This window comes from Lycium barbarum, chromosome 3 (genome assembly GCF_019175385.1).
Source record: "Lycium barbarum isolate Lr01 chromosome 3, ASM1917538v2, whole genome shotgun sequence".
Taxonomy (NCBI): domain Eukaryota; kingdom Viridiplantae; phylum Streptophyta; class Magnoliopsida; order Solanales; family Solanaceae; genus Lycium; species Lycium barbarum.
The window spans coordinates 51,805,089-51,825,413 of NC_083339.1; the positions used below are offsets into that span (position 1 = coordinate 51,805,089).

Below are 20,325 nucleotides of genomic sequence, written 5' to 3' on the forward strand. Positions count from 1 at the left end.
TGGAGCCCATTGTCAGTGCACGTCGCCAGCACGGCTAACACTGCCTGCACGGCTGACACTCATCTGCGCACGTCTCCTGCGCGACTGACACTCACTTGGCCCGCTCGGGGCGCACAGGGTTATGGGCGCCAAGGCACAACGAAGGCTGCCCGTAATAGTAATCATGAGGCATTTTTCCATACGTTAGTGACTTAGTGGTACTTTTGGCCCTTGTCGGTAATATTGTTCAAGGCTTTTGACTTTCTTTCACGTGGGAACCTGACTTAGTACAGTTGCACGTGTAGCAAGATAATTGGAAGCACAACGCAATGCAATACCCAATTTAAAACTAAAATTACTAAAATGACCATCCCACCTGGCCGTTACGCTCTTCACCCCCAAATTCATTCGCGTCTCCAGCCAAAAAGCTTCAACTTAACGATTTATTTCTTAAAGGATTTCACCATTTTCAATCGCTTCTAGATCTGCTCTTAAGGTAAATAAAATATACATCTCATTAATCCTAAACATTTTTTAGCTGTGCTAATCCGACCATCTTCTTTTTGGTGCATTTTATAGAGGAAATTCATGCTTTAGATTAGTAAAAGAAATTAGTGTTCGTGTTGTCCTACATTGGAGTTTTAACATTCGTTACCTGGTCGATTTTGAAATTTGATCTGAAATTAAGGTTCCGAAAATGCCTTCTCTCTAATTTCTACTCCCTCTGTGGCACAGTTCGGATTTCAAAGTCCGACCTGCTACTTTTGACCGTGTATTTTGGACAAAGAATCTTTTAAGTTTTTTGGCATAAAATTTATATATATGGAAATCACGTAAAAAGTAAGTCCAACAATTTAAAACACATATGAAAAATTGTGGTCAAAGAAAAACTTGTTTGAATCTCGAAATCCGAATGGTGCCACATAAATTGACACGGAGGGAGTAGTTTACTAATTGATTCTGGAATGCGCAAGTTTGTTCTTTGTATTGTTACTTAACATTCTTAGCTGTCATGTTGCAATGTTCATCTTATATTTTGGTGTAATTTAACGTTCTGGAGGAAATTACGTTGTTGATCTAACTTCCGTGGTTTGAGTTCTGCTGCTTTTGAAGTTTCACATTTTTTGCTGGTTGATCTGAAATATGAAATGGATTTGAATAGTCTATAGTCTATTGATTTATTCTGAATGGCTAGGTTCATTCTGGACAGTGTTTCACAAGTGTTAATGAGGAAGAGACTTAAATGCATTGTTTTTTACCATGTTGAATTAAAGTTTATTCTTATTCTAAATGTTGCAATTAACATTCTTAGCTGTGTTCATGCAAAGTTCTTTTTTATGTGAATATCAATGAAATTACTTGTTAAATAATGGTAAAAATGGGAACAGAGACAAAAACACTAGGTGATTTCTTCCCATCTATCCTAGCGTTGGTGGATAAAGTTACATGGCAACTGTTGCTGGTGAGAGGTGGCGCTGGCCCCAACACCACGGTTATAAAAATAAATAAAAAATTATGGTCGACGTGAAAAGTGACTTGATTTGAATTTGAGGTCCCAATAATGCTTTAGCAGTTGTAGAGCTTATTGATTGATTCTGAAGTCAGATTAACTCCACAAGTTCTAACGAGAAAGAGATTTTAAATGCATGTTTATTTTGTGTGTCTAATTTGAAATGGTATACTTGATTAGAATATTTTATGTTTTCTGTAGGTTATGCTGTTGCATTAGTATTTTCTGAGTTTTGATTGTTGATCCCGTGATAATGGAAGAAGAGAAGAAGAAGAGGAAGAACAAAAAAAAGAAGAATAAACAAACCAAGGGGATAGAAAATAATGCCGTTGGTGCAGAAGAATCAGCTTCCTCCAATCAAAACCATGCTGCTGAAATACGTGGCTCTGAATCACATACTGATGGTACTTCGGGAATAGATGAGGATTTTAATAGACATGATACTGATGGTGCCAAAGTCGTAAGTTGACTGCTATAACCAAATCATTATGGTATAATAGGTTTATTGGTTTTCCAACTCTAAGAGGAGTCATGTTTCTAAAACCATATATATGGGGTTTGCATGCCACTTCTTGTTTTATTTGTTTGTGAAAAAATAGATTCTTTTTGTTTCTCATATTCATATTTCTAAGATTATTGGGTGACCTAAAAATACAACAAACAGAATGCTGTTTAATTGATAGTTGCCCTTGTCTAAACGGCTCCAAACATGTATCCATGAATTAATCATCAAACGTCGCCACGAGCTTCTTGCTTCTAACTACACTGAATTTAGAAATTGAGCTGTTGGACAATAAAGGTTGTGTTTCTTGTGAAAGAAAGGAAAGTCCAACTTATTTTATGCTCTTCTCTCAACCCAATTCTGGGGTTTGCGTGTATTCAAAATTTATGCTAAAAGTAATCTTCTTAATTTAAATCTGCATGTTTTTGAGGTTTTTCTGCATCATTATTGGGAAAGAACAATAAGAAATCATAGTTGCAAAATTTAGTTTCCCTATGCTCGATCAGTAAATGAATTGGTATAGAAAACTTAAAGCCCTGTCATAGAGCAGTGTTTTCTTCTTTCTTTCATTTCCTTTATGAAAAAAAAAAATGAAGGTGCAACATTCAATGCCTGCTGGTAGAGTGTTTTCTTTTAAATTGTGAGTGTAAGCGGATTTCTCATGAAATTTTAACGATAGATAAAAGAGTCTTTACATGTCAAAGCTTTATTGCAAGCTGGATGATCTTTAGTTCTTTTGGAAATGGAGAGGGTCCTTTCTCAATGAGGGGAACATTAATAGGAGAAACTCATGAAAGGAAGGGTGCAAGGAAGAAGAAAATAAGGAAAGAGAAAATGGAAGGACAGATATTGGAACGTCTTAAGAGAGAAAAGAAGTAAAAAACATAAGGATTAGAACTGTTGCTGTTTGGTGCAGGTTGGTAGGATTGGATCGTCTTAAGAGAAAGTAAAAAACATAATGAAAGAGAAAATGGAAGGACAGATATTGGAAAGTCTTAAGAGAGAAAAGAAGTAAAAAACATAAGGATTAGAACTGTTGTTGCAGGTTGGTAGGCTTGGAACGTCTTAAGAGAAAGTAAAAAACATAAGGATTAGAACTGCTGCTGCTTGGTGCAGGTTGATAGGGAAGAAGTAATTAAAAAAGATTATGTAGAATGCTTTCTCACCTTCAAATTATAAAGTCGTCGAGACTGGTTACTTAATAACAAATGAGCAAGGGGTTCCACCACATTGCTGCCTGGGACTGACGAAGTATGAGAAAGGGTTCCAGCATCATGGATCGGTGTGGCTAAAGAAGTTAGTATCGCCATATTAGTTCCCAGATGTGGTGCAAAATATGAAAGGGTCCCACGTCATGGGCAGGTGTGGGTAAAGAAGCTACTTCTGCCACATCAATGCTCGAATATGGTGCTAATAAGAAAGGGTTCTCGCATGATGGACGAATGAGGGTCAAAAAGCTAGTTGAAGAAAGTCAGATTAGGATACATAGCTGGAACATGGGCACTTTGACCAGGTAGTCGGTGGAATTAGTGGATACTCTAAAAAGGAGAGTAAGGCTAGAGAGATAGGTAATACGGGTTATAATTATGATATTTTGGGATAGATAAAAATAGAATGGAGTCGAATTATTGTTTGCCTGTCTACCTACCAAGGCAGGGTTAGGGTCTGCGTCTCTACCCTCCCCAGAGCCCACTTGTGGGACTACAGTGGGTATGTTGGAGTAAAATTATTGTAAAACTAGGACTTAAAGATAAGGTTGTATCATTGTAGAGGTAAAACGAGTTGGGGCTAGGATTATTGCAGTAAGACTTGTATGGGGAATGAGTGCCAATGGTATTAGTGCCTATGCTCTGCAAATAAGATTAGATGCAGAAGCTAAAGCTAAGTTTTGAGAGTATATGAATAATTTGGTTCAAGGAATTTCAGGAGACCGACAAATCTTTATAGGGGAGATCTAAACGATCTTGTAGGTAAAGATAATGACTTTGAACAAGTACATGGTAGTTATGGTTATGATACTAGGAATGACAAAGGGAAGACTATATTAGAAATCGCTTTAGCTTATGATTTAGTGGTAGCCAACATATATTCTAAGAAGAGAGTTTCGTACCTAATTACTTTTAAGAGTGGGGTAACATAGTCAAATAAACGTTATCCTTACAAGAAGATGAGGTAGAAGTACATGCAAGGACTGTAAGGTTATTCCGGGAGAAATGATGACCACCCAACATTAGTTAGTAGTCCTTATATGTAAAGCTTAGCAATAGAGTGGGAAAGGTGATGACTTGCAAACAATCGCGAATTAGGTGTTGGGCATTAAACGACACTAACCAATTAGCGTTTCAAGAAAAACGACGAGAGAAGAGAGCTTGGGACTTAGAGGGAAACACAGACATCTAACTGAAGTGTTAGGCGCATCTAAAGGTCTAGGACCTCGACCACAAGAAGCTTGGTGGTAGAATGAGGAGTTACAAAGAGTTATTAAAGCTAAAAGATAGTGTTATAAGAAGTTGCCAAAAGTAGATGACAGGGAAGCCTTTGAAGAATACAAGAGAGCTAAGAGGGAAGCCAAGAAGGCTATTAGTAAAGCCTGAGGGAAAGCTCTAGATGGCTTGTATCAAAAGATAAGGGCATGAGAAGGGGAGAAAGAAGTGTTTAAACTAGAGAGAAGAGGGTAAGGATTTAAAGCAGGTGAAGTGTATTAAGGATGAATCTCAATACTTGTTGGCAGGAGTTAATGAGGTCATGGAGAGATTCTTTTGATCAATCTCGAACTAAGAGAATAATATTTTAGACCTCCACACGTTTGTGAAAGAAACTTTAACTACACTCGTAGAATTAGGCTGATAGAGGTAAAGGATACCATAAAAGATATGAGGATTAGAAAAGATCGTGGTCCTTATACCATCCCTATAGAGGTTTGGAAGTGTCTTGGAGAGGTTAGAGTAGAATGGCTCACCAAGATATACAATGCTATAATAAGAAGTGGTTGGATGCCCGATGAGGGGAGGAAGAGTACCCTAATTCCGATTTATAAGAACAAGGAGATTTTCAAAGTTATGCAAAATTGCAAACTATCGTGGCATTAAATTCATGAGTCATGTGGACTTAGGAACACAAAAGAATGACAGAGAACGAGTTTGGATTTATAATCGATAGATCTACAAGGAAGGTTTTGTTCTTGCTGAGAAAATTGATGGGCTCACCAAGATATACAATGCTACAATAAGAAGTGGTCGGATGCCCGATGAGTGGAGGAAGAGTACCCTAATTCCGATTTATAAGAATAAGGAGATTTTCAAAGTTATGCAAAATTGCAAACTATCGTGGCATTAAATTTATGAGTCATATGATGAAGCTCTAGGAAAGAGTGTAGACTTAGGAACACAAAAGAATGACAGAGAACGAGTTTGGATTTATGATCGATAGGTCTACAAGGAAGGTTGTGTTCTTGCTAAGAACATTGATGGAATCTATCGCGAAAAGGTGAAAGATCTAACACATGGTATTTATTAATATAGAGAAATCATATGATAGAGAAATCATATCATTTGAAGGGGAGCCTTGGCGTAACTGGTAAAGTTGCTGTCATGTGACCAGGAGGTCACGGGTTCGAGCCGTGAAAACAGTCTCTTGTAGAAATGCAAGGTAAAGCTGCGTACAATAGACCCTTGTGGTCCGGCCCTTCCCCGGACCCCGCGCATAGCGGGAGCTTAGTGCACCAGGCTGCCCTTTTATATGATAGAGTACCACATAAGGTCCTTTGGTGCGTGACGGAGAAGAAATGAATTCATATTAAACATATAAATGCCATAAAGGACATGTATAAAGGAGCTGTCACTAGCGTGAAAATAGTAGTAGCTGATACAAAGGAGTTTCCCATAACAATAGTTTTACACCAGGGATCAACATTGAGCCCCTACTAGTTAGGTTTACCCTAGTTATGGACGAGCTAACCAACACAAAACAAGATGTTAGTTTACCATAGTTATGGACGAGCTAACCAACACAATACAAGATGAGGTCCCATGATGTATGCTATTTGTTGTTGGTATTGTGTTAATTGATGAAACTAGCAAGGCTGTCAGCCATACAACAACAACAACCCAGTGAAATCCCACACCGTGGGGCCTGGGGAGGGTGGAGTGTACGCAGACCTGACTCCTATCAAGGTAGGACGGCTGTTTCCGAAAGACCCTCGGCTCAATAGAAAGCATAAAAGAGGTCAGATAAGGCCAAGAAAATTCAAAGCGATATGGAAATGAAAATAACGAAAGCGACTAAGCCATGATGAAGCAGTTTGCAAAGAGGCAGTGGCTATCACAGATAAAATAAGATAATCAAAGTACAAAATAACAGATAGTAGCAGAAATCAAAGCATAAGAGCTTATATCGCGATAATGTGACTACTAATATGAAAGGATAAACGATACTATCTACTAGCCTTCTACCCTAATCTGAGTCCTCCATACCCTCCTATCTAAGGTCATGTCCTCGGTAAGCTGTCAATCATAAACTTGAAATATGGAGAAGCACTTTAGAGAGTAAGGGTTTTAGTATAAGTAGAAGTAAGATAAAACACATGCATTGCAGGTTTAGTCAGGATGAAAAGAGAGAAGTTGAGGTGAGACTAGACGGGATTGTGGTGCCAAAATGCAAACAATTTAGATATCTAGGCTTGTCGTTTCAAGAGAACGGAATGATAGATGAAGATGTTACTCATAAGATTAAAATCGAATTGTTGAAATTGATAAGTGCTACTGGGGTGTTATGTGATAGAAGGATTCCTACCAAAGTGAAAGTTAAGTTTTATAGAACAATTATAAGATAGATAATGTTATATGATAGTGAATGTGGGCATGCTAAAGTCCAACATATCCATAGGATCAGTATTTCAGAGATCCAAATGCTTGATGGATGTGACATTATACCAGATTAGATAAGATTAAAAATGACCACATTCGTCAGAAGGTGCAAGTAGCACACATTGAGGATAAAATGCGAGAAGATCGCTTGAGATGGTTTGGACATGTTCTGCATCGACTTACAAATGCACCGGTCTATAGGAGTAAAACTATGGGAAGTGAAGGTGTTAAAATGGGGCAGGGTAAACCTAAAATTACACAGAAGAAAGTTGTGTTGAAAGACCTAAAAATGATTGGTATCAATGCAGACTTAGCTAAAGATAGGGCACAATGGAAGAAAAAGATCCATATACGTAATAATCCTCTTTAGCCGAAAATGAGAAACAGGGTAGGATGGATACAGAGGTGAGTTAAGGCCTGCTCTTTTAGCAGTTTGTTGAACTTTTTTCGGTTATGAGCTTATTATTTGATGATAATTGTACTCTTTCTCTCTCTCTCTCTTTCCCCCTCTCTCGTCTATCTGTAATATAACTCATGACAAGTCATTGTTTTCTCTTTTTATGGACAGGCCACCTTTGAAGAGAAGATTAAACAATTACAGCAAGACAAAGTGGTACATATGCAAAAGGAGGTATGACGCTGTAAAACCTTTTACTTGTGTCGTCTTAAATGAGTTTACATCCACATGGAATCTCCATATGTATTTTCTATCTACATTTTAATTGAAACGCTTAATAGTTACTGCTGTTTTACAGGCTATCTTCGAGGAGAAACTTAAACAATTAGCACAGGAAAAAGATGCCAGTTTACTGAAGGAGGTAACAGAAACTCTACAAACAAAATTTGCATCGTAAAATCTTTTAGCCCCTTGTCGCTGTGGAGGCAAACTCGGACTATTCGGGGGAGTTGGAGTACGGAATTGATTAATAATATTGCTAAAACTATTTCCTTTCTATCGAATCGATCATAACCACTACCTACATTCTAGGAAATTGTGCACCACAAATAAGAGCTAATAAAGAGACCCGCAATTCCGTAGAAAGACATCACGATTCCTTGTGGAAAAAAAATGACTTGTTGAGGCGGAAAAAAAGATATCAAATTTCTACAAAGATAACTGAAGCTGATTTTGACATGATCATTAATTTTCAACATCTAGAAGCATAATGCCAACTGATAAGTAAACCCAGAGAAAAATGGAGAATTGCTTACAATAATCGGAGGTTAACTCTTTATTGCTATTCAGAAAATCTGATATTGAATCATATTACATGCCAACTAATAAGAAGCCTATGAGAAGATTGGTTTGGTAGAAAGACGAAAGCGGATTCGCATTCATAAGAATTATATAAGAAGAATCTTTGATTTTTTCTTTTTTGAAAAGGAGTAACCGGGCTTGCCTTATTTACAAGATGGAATATCTATTGATATGGTCAATATTTGAATGTGTGACTTCTCAGATCTCAAAATACGTGAATTAATCTCTGGTTCGTTCCGTCATCCTGCCCAGTGAATCATTAAGATTCCTTTTTCAATAGACCTTGACCCCTGTTATTTTGAAGTCATATCTAGTATTCAGAGTTGGCCTCGATATGGTACCGCTTTGGAGGCCCGCACCAAAACAGTAATTCATAGGCCAAATTATGGCGCTTAATCAGTTTTAAGATTTTCATTCCTTTTTCTAACATTACGGAATTACCTTTGATCTGCAGTCTAACCTTGACGAGAGGATTAAACAACTACAGAATGAAAACAACAATCATATGCATAAAGAGGTTTTTTAGTTTTATCTCTGTCCCAAAATGGGCAACCCTTTCCGTTCCACAGTGAACAAAGTGATTTTTGACCAAATGTTAAGAGTATCCTTTCATGATTCAAATATGGGAAGAAACTGTGTTGTACTTTTTGTGTGTTGTCTCTTTTTATTTTCTACATTCTTGCATCGGTTACATTTCTTTTGAGCCGAGGGTCTATCGGAAACAACCTCTCTATCCCACAAAGGTAGAGGTAAGGACTGCGTATATCCTACTCTCCCCAGACCCCACTTGTGGGATTACACTGGGTATGTTGTTGTTGTCCTTTTTGTGTGTTGTTCGAGAGTTATGTAGTTCCATTTTCAAAAATGAATTGTTCAAGTCTGATTAAATTTCGAAGAATGGTCAATTAACCCTTGATGAAGCGATAAAGGACCAGGGAAGAGGATGTGCCATGCTACTGCATATACAGAGGATGCAAAACCATTGCCGTGTTTTTAATGTCTTGTCCTATTTATCCTATCTATTTTGAGTTTTACGCTCTTCTGTAATTCACAGGCTAGCTTTGAGGAGAAAATCATGCAATCGCAAAAAGAAATTAGCAGTCTCAGGAGGCAAGAGGTAATGGGAAAACATGGATAGATGCATGTTGCAATCACAATAGTTGTGCTTTCTGTAACGTATTATCCCACCTAAAAAATTCTTTCTTTGCTTGGTCGTTGGTCCTTTTACAGCAATTAGTGACCTTTTGGACTTTTGCAGGCTAACCAAGTAGAAAAGATACGAGAATTACATATGGAGAAGGATGTTTACTTGCAGAAAGAGGTACTAAATCTACTTCTGTGGAAGTTTTAAAAAATATATCGCATTTAGGAGCACATTAAAGTGATACTTTTTGATTATCATTGCCAGTCTCTTTTTATTGTCCTTTTACTGCCAGAAAGACTCTTTAAAGTTTAGGTCTACATGACAAGAAGTATGCTCTCTGTCTTTTTCAGGCTGAGTTTGAGATGAAGAATTCCCAATTACAAAGTGAAAAGGATTCCTGGCTTCAAAAGGAGGTGATAGTTAGTCGTGATAGTTAGTCCCATAATGGCAAATAAATGTTCTTGTATATTAGAACCAATTTTCTTTTCTCCTTAAGGCCATCTGTTTTGTTTCACCATCACTGGTTATAAGCAATGCATTGTCATATCCTTTTCCACATTTTCTGCAATTTTAAGATTTTCTTTTGAGGCCTGCAGTAACTTCCAGTCTAATACCTTCTTCCTTACAGGCTGGCTTAGAGAAAAGAAATAATGAGTTGGTGGATGAAGTGGAGAAATTGAATTCAAAGAGGGTAATGAATCCTGAAGTTAGTATTAATAAATCTTTCTGTGCTTCTGTTGTTTCACTTGATGGTGGGGGTTTTCATGCCATTGAGTTTTGTTGCATACCTTTTATCTTCATGTATTGTGGCAATTTAGTGGCATTTCTCCTTGATAATTTGCTTTGCTAAAAAACTTTCAATAGAATAACTTTAGCACGAATATCAGGTCAGTTTGGAGAAAAAAGTAAAAGAGATGGAGAAGGAAACAGAAAACAGGGTCCAGAAGGAGGCAAGCTTTCTCCTATCTTAATAATAGTAATGTTGACAGGGATTTATTCCTAATATTACTGCGTTGATACTTTTTCATTCTGGTTTTGTTGTTTGTTTCTTCTTCTTTTGGTTGTTGGTTCCATTTGGGGCAAAGAAATAACTAGAAGCTAGCAAGTTTGGTACATTGTTGTCAAAGGCGCGCTTAAGCCTTGAAGCGAGGCTCAAAACATGTTGAGCGCTTCGCCTCGCTTTATGTGCGTTTCAGTGTCATCATCAAGGCTCTCGGACATACTTTCCCTTGCCAATGAGCCTTTCTTGAAGAGATGACAGTAGATAATTGATATTTCACTTTATCGTCATGTTTTTACAATTTGTTTGTCCATATATTTGTTATTCATGCTTATTATTATTAGTCTTGGTCTAAACATATATGTATTTTTATTTTTGCACCGTTGCGCCTTTTTCATTAAAGCCCACGAATTATTTGCGCTTAAAGCCCCAGCTGACCATAGAGCTATTTTGCGCTTTTCACTTTTGATAACACTGGTTTGGTATTATAGATTGAATATTGGAGTAAGGATATAGAGGACGAAGTTTGGTATTGATTAAAGCAGGATGCATGAGATGGAATAGATTTTAGTCTAATACCTTGTTCCTTGCAGGTTGGCTTGGAGGAAAGAATCAGTCTTATGGTGGGTGAAGTGGAAAATTTGAATTCAGTGAGGGTAAATAATTTAATACTATCACCGTTAGTAAATGTTTATGCACTTCTATTGTTTCCCTTAATAGTGGAGGTTTTTCTTGCATTTGACTTCAGTCCCATACCTGGTCCTCCACAGTGGCCACATTCATAACAATACTCCCACCCTCAATAAGGTCGTACTTGTAGTCATATGTTTTAGATAGTTGCATTCATAACAATACTCCCACCCTCAATAAGGTCGTACTTGTAGTCGTATGTTTTAGATAGTTGCATTGTTTCTTTTTCGCTACTGTGTATTGATAGCTGTTACTACATTTGTTTTGTGCATTTGCTATTTTGTTATCTCTTTTCCTTTCCTACATTCCTGCATCAGTTACATTTCTTTTTGAGCTGATGGTCTATCGGAAACAGCCTCTCTATCCCACAAAGGTCGAGGTAAGGTCTGCGTCCATCCCACCCTCCCCAGGCCCCACTTGTGGGATTACACTGGGTATGTTGTTGTTGTTGACTTTAGTCCCATACCTGTTTACTTTAATGCAGTTAAGCAATTTATTTGTTTTTCTCCTTGATAATTTTCCTGGTTAAAATAAAGATTTTGAGAATGACTTTAGCATGAATATCAGGTGAGCTTGGAGGAAAAAGTAAAAGAGATGGAGAAGGAAAGAGATAACTGGATCCAAAAGGAGGTAATTTCTTATATCTTAATGCTAGCAGTTTTGAGAGGGCTTTGTTGCTATATCCTCTATTATGAGACTGATATTTATTGTTTCAGTTGCGTTCAAGTAATAATAAGAATTTAGCAAGCTAGGTAGTTTAGGTTTGCATTGAATCGAATCGTGTTATGCATCTGTCAAGTTGCTATGAGTATTTCACGAGTAGCGATATGATATGGTTAATTGATAGGTGGAGGAGCAATTAAGCATGTCAAAGAAACATATTCATAAAATATATCTGGCTCTAATTAAAGGGGAAAGGATTAATTTTACCCTCTGTTGTACTTTCGGTCCAAATATACCATTACATGTTACCCAAGTGGCTCAAATATACCCCTTCTCAGTTAAGGTTGCCAAGTTGGACATACTGATATTTTGGTGACATGGAGACACATGGCATGCCACCTCAAGCCACCCACCCATTTAGCCCTTCCCCCCACTTTCTTCTTCCACCACTAGCACCTCGAATCCTTCTACCACCAGTGCTACCATCAACACAACCATGACCACCAAGATTCAAACCATTTCTACTTCAGTCAACCACCATGCCGAACTTGTTTTCAATTTTATCAGTTCGCTCTATTATCATTTAATTGGAAAACTAAGTAATTCCATTTACTCTTTTAAATTAAGTACTTTAAAACTATTCTGACACGATATGCATTTCCACATATACCGATCTCATTTTATTTTATAAAACTCAAACCAAACAGAAACTAAGAAGCATCATCTCGTTTACTCATTGAAGCAAATCACAGGCACATTAAGAGACGAATTTGACAAGAACCGAACTCAAGAAATAGAGCATCAACGAATCACGGCATATTTGGTTTCACAATACTAACCTGGACGACTGATTTAAACCAACGGAACCAAGGGAGAAAATGGACCTTAAAAAAAGGTGGTGGTTATGGTGGTGTTGATGGTGGCACTGGTGGTGGAAGGATTGGAGGTGCTAGTGGTGGAAGAAAAAGTGGAGGGGAGTGGGTAAATGGGTTGGGAGTGATGAGGTGGCATGCCGTGCGTGTCCATATCACCAAAATGTAAGTGCCACGTGGGATTGGCGTCCACCTTGGACAACCTTAATGGTGGAGGGGTATATTTTGAGCCACTTAGATAACGGTAAGGGTATTTTGGACTGAATGTATAATGGAGGGTAAAATTGATCCTTTAAGCATATTATAGGGGTTAAATTTGACCCTTTTCCCTTAATTAAATGTTAATAGATATAATTGCTTTACAAAAACAAAAAGGGTACCAAAGAAATTGTTAAAAAAAAGTGAATAAAATTTTGAGTCAGACAACAGAAAGGAAGTTTCAAGTATCTTGGGTCTATTATTCAAGGATATGGAGAGATTGATGACGATGCCACACATCATATTGGGGCAGAGTGGATGAAATGGAGGCTTGCATCCGAAGTCTTGTGTGACAAGAAGGTGCCACCAAAACTTAAAGCAAGTTCTACAGAGTGGTGGTTAGACCGACTATGTTGTATGGGGCGGAATGTTGGCTAATCAAGAACTCTCACGTTCAGAAGATGCAAGTTGCGGAAATGAGGATGTTGCAATGGATGTGTGAGCATACTAGGAGAGATAGGATTAGAAATGAAGATATCCGAAACAAGGTGGGAGTGGCCCTGGTGGATGATAAGATGCGGGAAGCGAGACTGAGATGGTTTGGACATATGAAGCAGAGGAAAGCCATTGATGCCCCAGTGCGGAGGTGTGAGAGATTGGCTATGAACGGTTTCAGGAGGAGTAGAGGTAGGACGAAAAAGTATTTGGGGGAGGTGATCAGACAGGACATGGCGAAAGTCCAACTTACCAAGGACATGACCTTAGATAGGAGGCTATGGAGGACACAGTTTAGGGTAGAAGGGTATTAGATAGTTATGCGTTGTCCTACTTATTCGTTCATACTAGTAATCGTATTATTACTCTTATAGTTTCTTGTCCTTCGATTTCTGCTACTTTCTGTTGTTTCTTATATCTCGATTATCGTATTGATTTGTAGTAGCAACTGCCTTTTTTCATAGTCTATCATGCTTTTCTAGTATTTTTCCATGACATTTTATACTGCTTTGAGTTGCCTGTGCTTGTGCCAAGGGTCTACCGGAAACAACCTCTCTATCTCCCAAGGTAGAGGTAAGGTCTGGGACGACACTGGGTATGTTGATGTTGGTTTTGAAATATTGATGACAGATAAAATATGGTTTGTTCTGAATTAGAATTTTTCTTGCTAACGAAGCCGTCAGGTCTGTAAAGGGAGGAAAAGACAAAAAATAACATGCAAGAAGGAATCATGACAAGACAACTGATGACTTAAATAGTAAAAGAAGACTTGGCAAATGCAATTTATGATGTTCATTCATGTGGGTCTTCCTGGATGATGCCAGGAAACTTCTGTATTTCCATCCTAACAGATATCAAAAAGTCATTTTTGCTATCCTACATGTACCTTTCTTGTTTTCCATCAAGTGACATTTTTTGCTTAATTGTATCAAGTCATGTTCTGTATATTTCCAAAATATCGCTGGGATGTGCTATTAAGATGAAAAGCTGAGTTCTTGATGCCATTTAATGATATTCTCTTACTTATAAAATAGCAGAGTCAAGCATAAAAGCTTTGGGTTAGCACAGATACCATTGGCATGTTGTATTGCATCGTTAGCAGTTTGGAACTGTTGAACATTAAGAGGGTAGAGGCGGGAATGTTTGGAACAGTTTCTTGGGTATTAGTATTACAAGGGAGATTGCAAACCTTAAATTTGTTCGAGCTCATTTAGTGAAGAGTTTGGGACATCAAAAAAAGGTGAAAAGCTGAGATAATAAAAAGTTGAATGGCAGTAAAATTTTGGATTAGTTATTTATAAGTCAATGTTGGATTCTCTTCTTAATGCAGTGTGTCCTTCAAGAATTTCTTATGAACATAAAGAAGAGATAACAACAACAAGAACTACACCTCAGTCCCAAAGAAGTTGGGGTGGGCTATATGAATTCCCACTTTCATTTAAGCTCATTTTATAGCATCATCATACTAAATTTAAAAAAAGGTTAAATATATATAAATATGATAATAATAATAATAATAATTATTATTATTATTGTTATTATTATTTTTAATATTATAATGTTAGAAGTACTCTGTAAGTCTAAAACCTATCTTCAAGTTGTAACTATCACCTATATGGTATCTTTTTCTTCCATTGTGCCCTATATGTAACTATCTTTTTCTTCCATTGTGCCCTATCTTTAGCTAAATCTGCATTGATACCAGTTCCTCAAAATAAAAAAATAAAATAAGAGGGCACATAAGCTAATTGGTAGTTTTATCTATTAAGTGACTAGTTATTGTCAAATGCTTCAGTAAGTTCATAGTCTCTTGTTGTTGTTGCAGAAGTCATTCAGAGAAATAATTTCCAGCCTGAGTGGTGATAATGCACTCTTAGAGGCGCAGGTATGCAGTTCCAGCGACAAAAATATGCCATGTTTTTCTTGACTGAATTTCTTTTCTCATCAAACTGTTATCAACGTGCTTATTGGGCTTCTGGTGTCTATCATACAATGTCCTAGCAAATTGCAGGTGTTTCAGAAAAAAACTAGAGAAAAATAAATGGTCCTAGTGGGACATGGCTTCCTTTGAGAATTCAATTATACCGAGAAGAGTGTTCTTCTTTGTCCACATTGGAATTTTGATTTGAAAAGTTTTAGTATTCCATATCCTGACAATGTTGTGTAACTCTCTTGATGGATATGAGTTGTGATGTTAATTTTCCTGAATTGTCGACATGCTTTGTTTTATTAGACCAAAAGTGTCTCCTTGTACATAGAAGGCATTGAGAGCCGTAGTTGAGCATCTAAAGCTTTTTTTAAAGCTTTGCTTTTCCAGATGGTGTATCCTGAATTTTGACATCTTCCCCTTGTTATGGTTATTGATGTGAAAACCCGATGCAAAATTGACAATCATTGCTTCTGTTAATTCCTAACATGGAAATTAAAATCAAAGCCTGGCAGGTGAAGGAGTTCGAAGAGCTGAGGACCAATATTGTACAAGAAAATCAGTTACTGAAAGAAAATGTACAAGTTCTGCAGACGCAAGTCTCTAACCTTGAGAAGAGTGCTGCACTTCCTTATTCACCAACTGGGAGCAAAATGGTTAGTTGTTAATTCTCTCTTTCAGATAAACCGGGTCCTACTTTCTGTTTCCATCATTTATGGTGTATCTTCTTCTTCTTACTTGATGGATCTCCTGTTCCTTGAACCGCTAAAATTGCACGGTGCTGCCTACACACTATATTGATGCATTAGCTATGATATTTCTCATTTTGCAGTCACCTTTGTTACCAACCTTGACTTTGGTTGCGTATATAACTTGGCATTTCATGGTTGGGTTGATAGTTCAGTAAGATAAAGTATGTAGCTAGAGGAATATATATATATATATTTAGATTCCCCTGTGCCACTAAAACTGCACAGTGCTGCCTGCACACTATATTGTTGCATTAGCTATAATATATTTCTACATGTTGCGGACACAATTGTTACCAACATTGCTGCATATATAACGTGGCATTTCATGGTTGGGTTGATAGTTCAGCAAGATAAAGTACGTAGCTAGAGGAATTTTCCTAGGTGTCATGTCTACATATTACTCCCTCCATTTCAATTTACGTGGCAAAGCTTGAATAGTCACAAAGTTTAAGAAAAAAAAAGAAGACTTCTGAAACTTGTGGTCTTAAACATGTCATAACATTTGTGTGATTGTAAGACTTCTGAAATTTATGGTTTTAAACTCTCCATAACAATTGTTTGACACTTTGACTATAAAAGCTTCTCATTAAGATAAATGGGATGTTTAAATTTAATCGTTTCTAAATTTAGGAAGTTCCTATTCTTTGGAATGGACTAAAAAGAAAGTGCTGCCACCTAAATTGGAACAGAGGGAGTAAGATTTAGGAAAATTTGTTGCTAGGGGAGTTTGCCTATATGTCACTTCCATAGTTTAAGATTTAAGGGTGTGCGTAACTCAGAGGATTCTTCCCTTCAGACTTGCAGAAATCTTAGCCCTACATGTGTAGACATTTCATCCTCCCTCCGTTTCAATTTGTTTGATTGGTTTTGACTTGGCACAGAGTTTAAGAAAGTAAAGAAGACTTTTGATACTTGTGGTCTTAAACTAAAGATATGTAGAATGTACCAAAATGCCCTTTAATCTTGTGGTCTTAACATGCCATGTGGAAAGTTAGAATTAAAGAGTTGCCAAAAAAAGGAAAGAGACTATGGACTAAAAGGGAAAGTAAGAAACAAATTGAAACGGAGGGAGTATCAGATTTTCGGAATCTTGATCTTGCATGGGAGCATCCAAGGGTGTGGCATATTGTTCCATGTAGTAGGTTGAGAACCATGAGGTGTCCCAATGGAAGCAAAAACTCTAGGTGATTTCTTGTCATCTACCCAAGCATTGGTGGATAGAGTTACCCGGTACTTGTGCTTGTGGGAGGTTGTAGGTACCCGTGGAATTAGTCCAGGTGCGCGCAAACTGTCTTGGACACCACGGTTATAAAAAAGAATAAAAAATCTTGTATGGGTATTATGGAAGTCCAACCCGATCCATTTTTAGACACCATCCAGTTGGATGCCCATTGGTATATGGGAAAGACGTTAGGGGCCAATGCGAAAATCCCTCTACAGGCTATTCCATGAGTGATAGAAAGTAGAAAGTAGCACACTGTTGATTTGGCTGACCAACCTCATACTACATCATGACTTGTAAGAAGATTGAGATTATAGTTAAACATGTTAAGCTTTTAAATATTTATTAGTAAAAGATCATTATTGATGACGCGAGACTTTAGTTTACTTGACATGTCATAAATGACTTACTTGACCATTTTCTATTTGATGAGTCTTAGTATATAAATGATATACCATTTTAAATGGCACTTAATGTATTAAGTGGTCTTCTCTTTCATGAAACTCATTTATTGTGTAGTCACTCACAACATGTATTTTAAACTGCCGAAAGCATTCTACTCACTGAACAAGTTCACTTTCAATTTTGGGTAACCAAAATAAATTTAACCGAAGTGCATCAAGGACGAGCATGACAAAGTCTTGGTAGAGGAGACTCTCATTAGACGGAGATGGCAGTCATACTTCCAGAAACTCTTGAATAAAGAAGGGGACAGAGACATTATGTTGGGAGATTTAGAACATACAGGGAGGCGTCACGATTTTGGGTATTGCAGGAGTATTAAGGTTGAGAAGGTTAAGGGTGCTGTTCGTAGGATGCGCAGGGGAAGAGCGACCGGACCTGACGAGATTCTTGGGGAATTTTGGAAGAGCGCGGGCTCAACAGGTTTGGAGTGGCTGACTAGGTTGTTCAATGTCATCTTTAAGACGGCAATGATGCCCGAAGAATGGAGGGCGAGTGTAATGATCCCTCTATACAAAAACAAGGGAGATATCCAGAGTTGCAACAACTATAGAGGTATCAAGCTGCTAAGCCACACTATGAAGGTGTGGGAAAGGGTGGTGGAGATGAGGGTGAGGAGAAACGTGTCTATTTCAGAGAACCAGGTCGGATTCATGCCAGGACGCTCAACTATAGAAGCCATCCATCTTGTGAGGAGACTGGTGGAGCAGCATAGGGAGAGGAAGAGGGACTTACACATGGTATTCATCGACCTAGAAAAGGCTTACGACAAAGTTCCAAGAGAGATCCTATGGAGATACTTGGAGGCCAAAGGTGTACCTGTGGCGTACATTAGGGTGATCAAGGACATGTATGAGGGTGTCACGTCCCAAAATACCCGCTAGACGTGATTGGCACCCAGCAAACACCACCCGCTAGGCGAACCATATATCATACTCTTAATCATTTACAAAAGCACTAAAAGAAAATAAGTGCAGGTCCAACAACGTTATTAATGATAAAAATGCGAAATAGTCGCCAACCAAATCCATAATCGATTTATGAAAACCAATCAACGCTAAGATAAAAGAATCTCTAGCCCACATCCCACGCTAAGACCATGGAGCATCTAACAGAGTTACATGAGTTTGAGTGTCGGGCATGTAAATCCAAAATAAAAGAAATAACTAGAAATAAACTAGATAAAACTGAAATGGCTGCCTCCACGAACTATGCGGTGGCTCACCTCAGCAACAGTGTCCACTCACGAAGTCTTCAATTACCAGCCTCGTTCTCAACAACAGTATCTGCATGGACATACAGGTAAGGAGTGAGTTATACATAAATATAACCCAGTAAGATCCTCGACCCGCCACTTCAAATACCCCTGGAACAAGTGTTAGAAAATACAAACACACAACAAGCACAAAAATATTATGCACATGAATATATCATTATATAATAGCAACCAAGGTCCAAACCACTGTTTATCAATTATATTATATATCTCAACACAATTTACACTACGAACCGTCATAAGTGGCAGTTAAAGAATCAGTCAACACTATGAATTCACGGCAACATACATAATGTGCCAAATATGTCAGGAAGCATACACAATGCTAAGGGAAGCATACACATTATGAAACAATTTATAAATAGAGTTTTAGAGTATTTGAAAATGAAGTATATGCGGCTGGCCGTAAGAACCACCGATTCTGCCAAGCACACGCTCGCCCCAACACATGGACCAGGCAGACAAAATATATTTTTAAAACAGGTTTTGAAAAGCAAGTACCCAAAGCTTAAAGTCTCACTTACCTCAAATTCACAATTCAAGCACACTTCCCAAAAAAATCAAAACTGCGTTCTCGGGTCTCCGGATTGCCTCAAACTACACAAAAACGGATTTAGAATGGTCAAAACCCTTAGGGTAAACCACTTCTATATTTTTAGAGGCTTAAACGGTTAAAGTCAAATTTTAAAGGACGAAAACGCCCTCTGGTCAAAGTGTTCAAAACCCGACAAGACTTATGTTTTCGGAAAGGCCTTAATGAGAGGATTCCAACGATATATAGAAGTCTAAAATCCGACGCTATTTGCTCTTTCAAATCAATGATTTTAGTTGAAGAACCCTAGAACTAAACTTTCTCAATTCCTCAAAATATCCCCATGTTTCACCATAAAGATTCACCCATAATTATATAATAAACTTAAATAAAAGATTAGAGTCATTACCTTAATGAGTTGGGTGAAGAATCTTTATTTTTCTCCTCTTTCTTCCTCTCTTTTCTCCCTTTCTTCTATTGTGTTTTTTCTCTATTCGACTCTATTGCTTTTGCTTCTGCAAATTCACGTCTGACCCCTTTTACTCCCTTTTATTCTTTATTTTCTTTTTCTTTTCTTTTTCTTCTTTTTGTGGGCTTGGCCCACATCTCTTTTTTTTTTTTTAAAGGACCCTTTAATCCTCTTTTTCTTTTATTTTGTACCACTTAATTCTTTTATATATATATATATATATATATTTATTTATTATTATTATTTAAATTACCAACTAAGCCTAAAAAAAAAGGGTTATTACAGAGGGAGCCAAAATCAGGGTAAGGACAGTAGGAGGAGACTCAAAGCACTTCCCAGTTGTGATGGGGTTGCATCAAGGATCAGCTCTTAATTCGTTTTTATTTGCCTTGGTGATGGATGGATTGACGTGGCAAATTCAAGGTGAGGTGCCATGGTGTATGCTTTTCGCGGATGACATAGTCCTGATCGACGAGACTCGTAGCGGAGTTAACGCTAAGTTGGAGGGT

General features: G+C 37.7%; 1 protein-coding gene across 4 annotated transcripts in view; it reads left to right on the forward strand.

Annotated features, from left to right (window-relative positions):
- The first annotated feature begins 337 nt into the window (after nt 1–337).
- The window catches only part of LOC132631175 (kinesin-like protein KIN-14O), a 22,326-nt gene continuing 2,338 nt past the window's right edge, over nt 338–20,325 (forward strand). For 2 of the 4 annotated variants that reach the window (XM_060346770.1, XM_060346771.1), the window contains exons 1-13: nt 338–475; nt 1,691–1,949; nt 7,425–7,487; nt 7,612–7,674; nt 9,169–9,231; nt 9,373–9,435; nt 9,609–9,671; nt 9,887–9,964; nt 10,146–10,208; nt 10,852–10,914; nt 11,516–11,578; nt 15,002–15,061; nt 15,619–15,759. In XM_060346770.1, the coding sequence (XP_060202753.1) occupies nt 1,743–1,949; nt 7,425–7,487; nt 7,612–7,674; nt 9,169–9,231; nt 9,373–9,435; nt 9,609–9,671; nt 9,887–9,964; nt 10,146–10,208; nt 10,852–10,914; nt 11,516–11,578; nt 15,002–15,061; nt 15,619–15,759 (990 nt within the window). In that variant the 5' untranslated portion in view covers nt 338–475; nt 1,691–1,742. The remainder of the gene's footprint in view (nt 476–1,690; nt 1,950–7,424; nt 7,488–7,611; nt 7,675–9,168; nt 9,232–9,372; nt 9,436–9,608; nt 9,672–9,886; nt 9,965–10,145; nt 10,209–10,851; nt 10,915–11,515; nt 11,579–15,001; nt 15,062–15,618; nt 15,760–20,325) is intronic. The other 2 variants (XM_060346772.1, XM_060346773.1) reach the window with 2 other exon arrangements.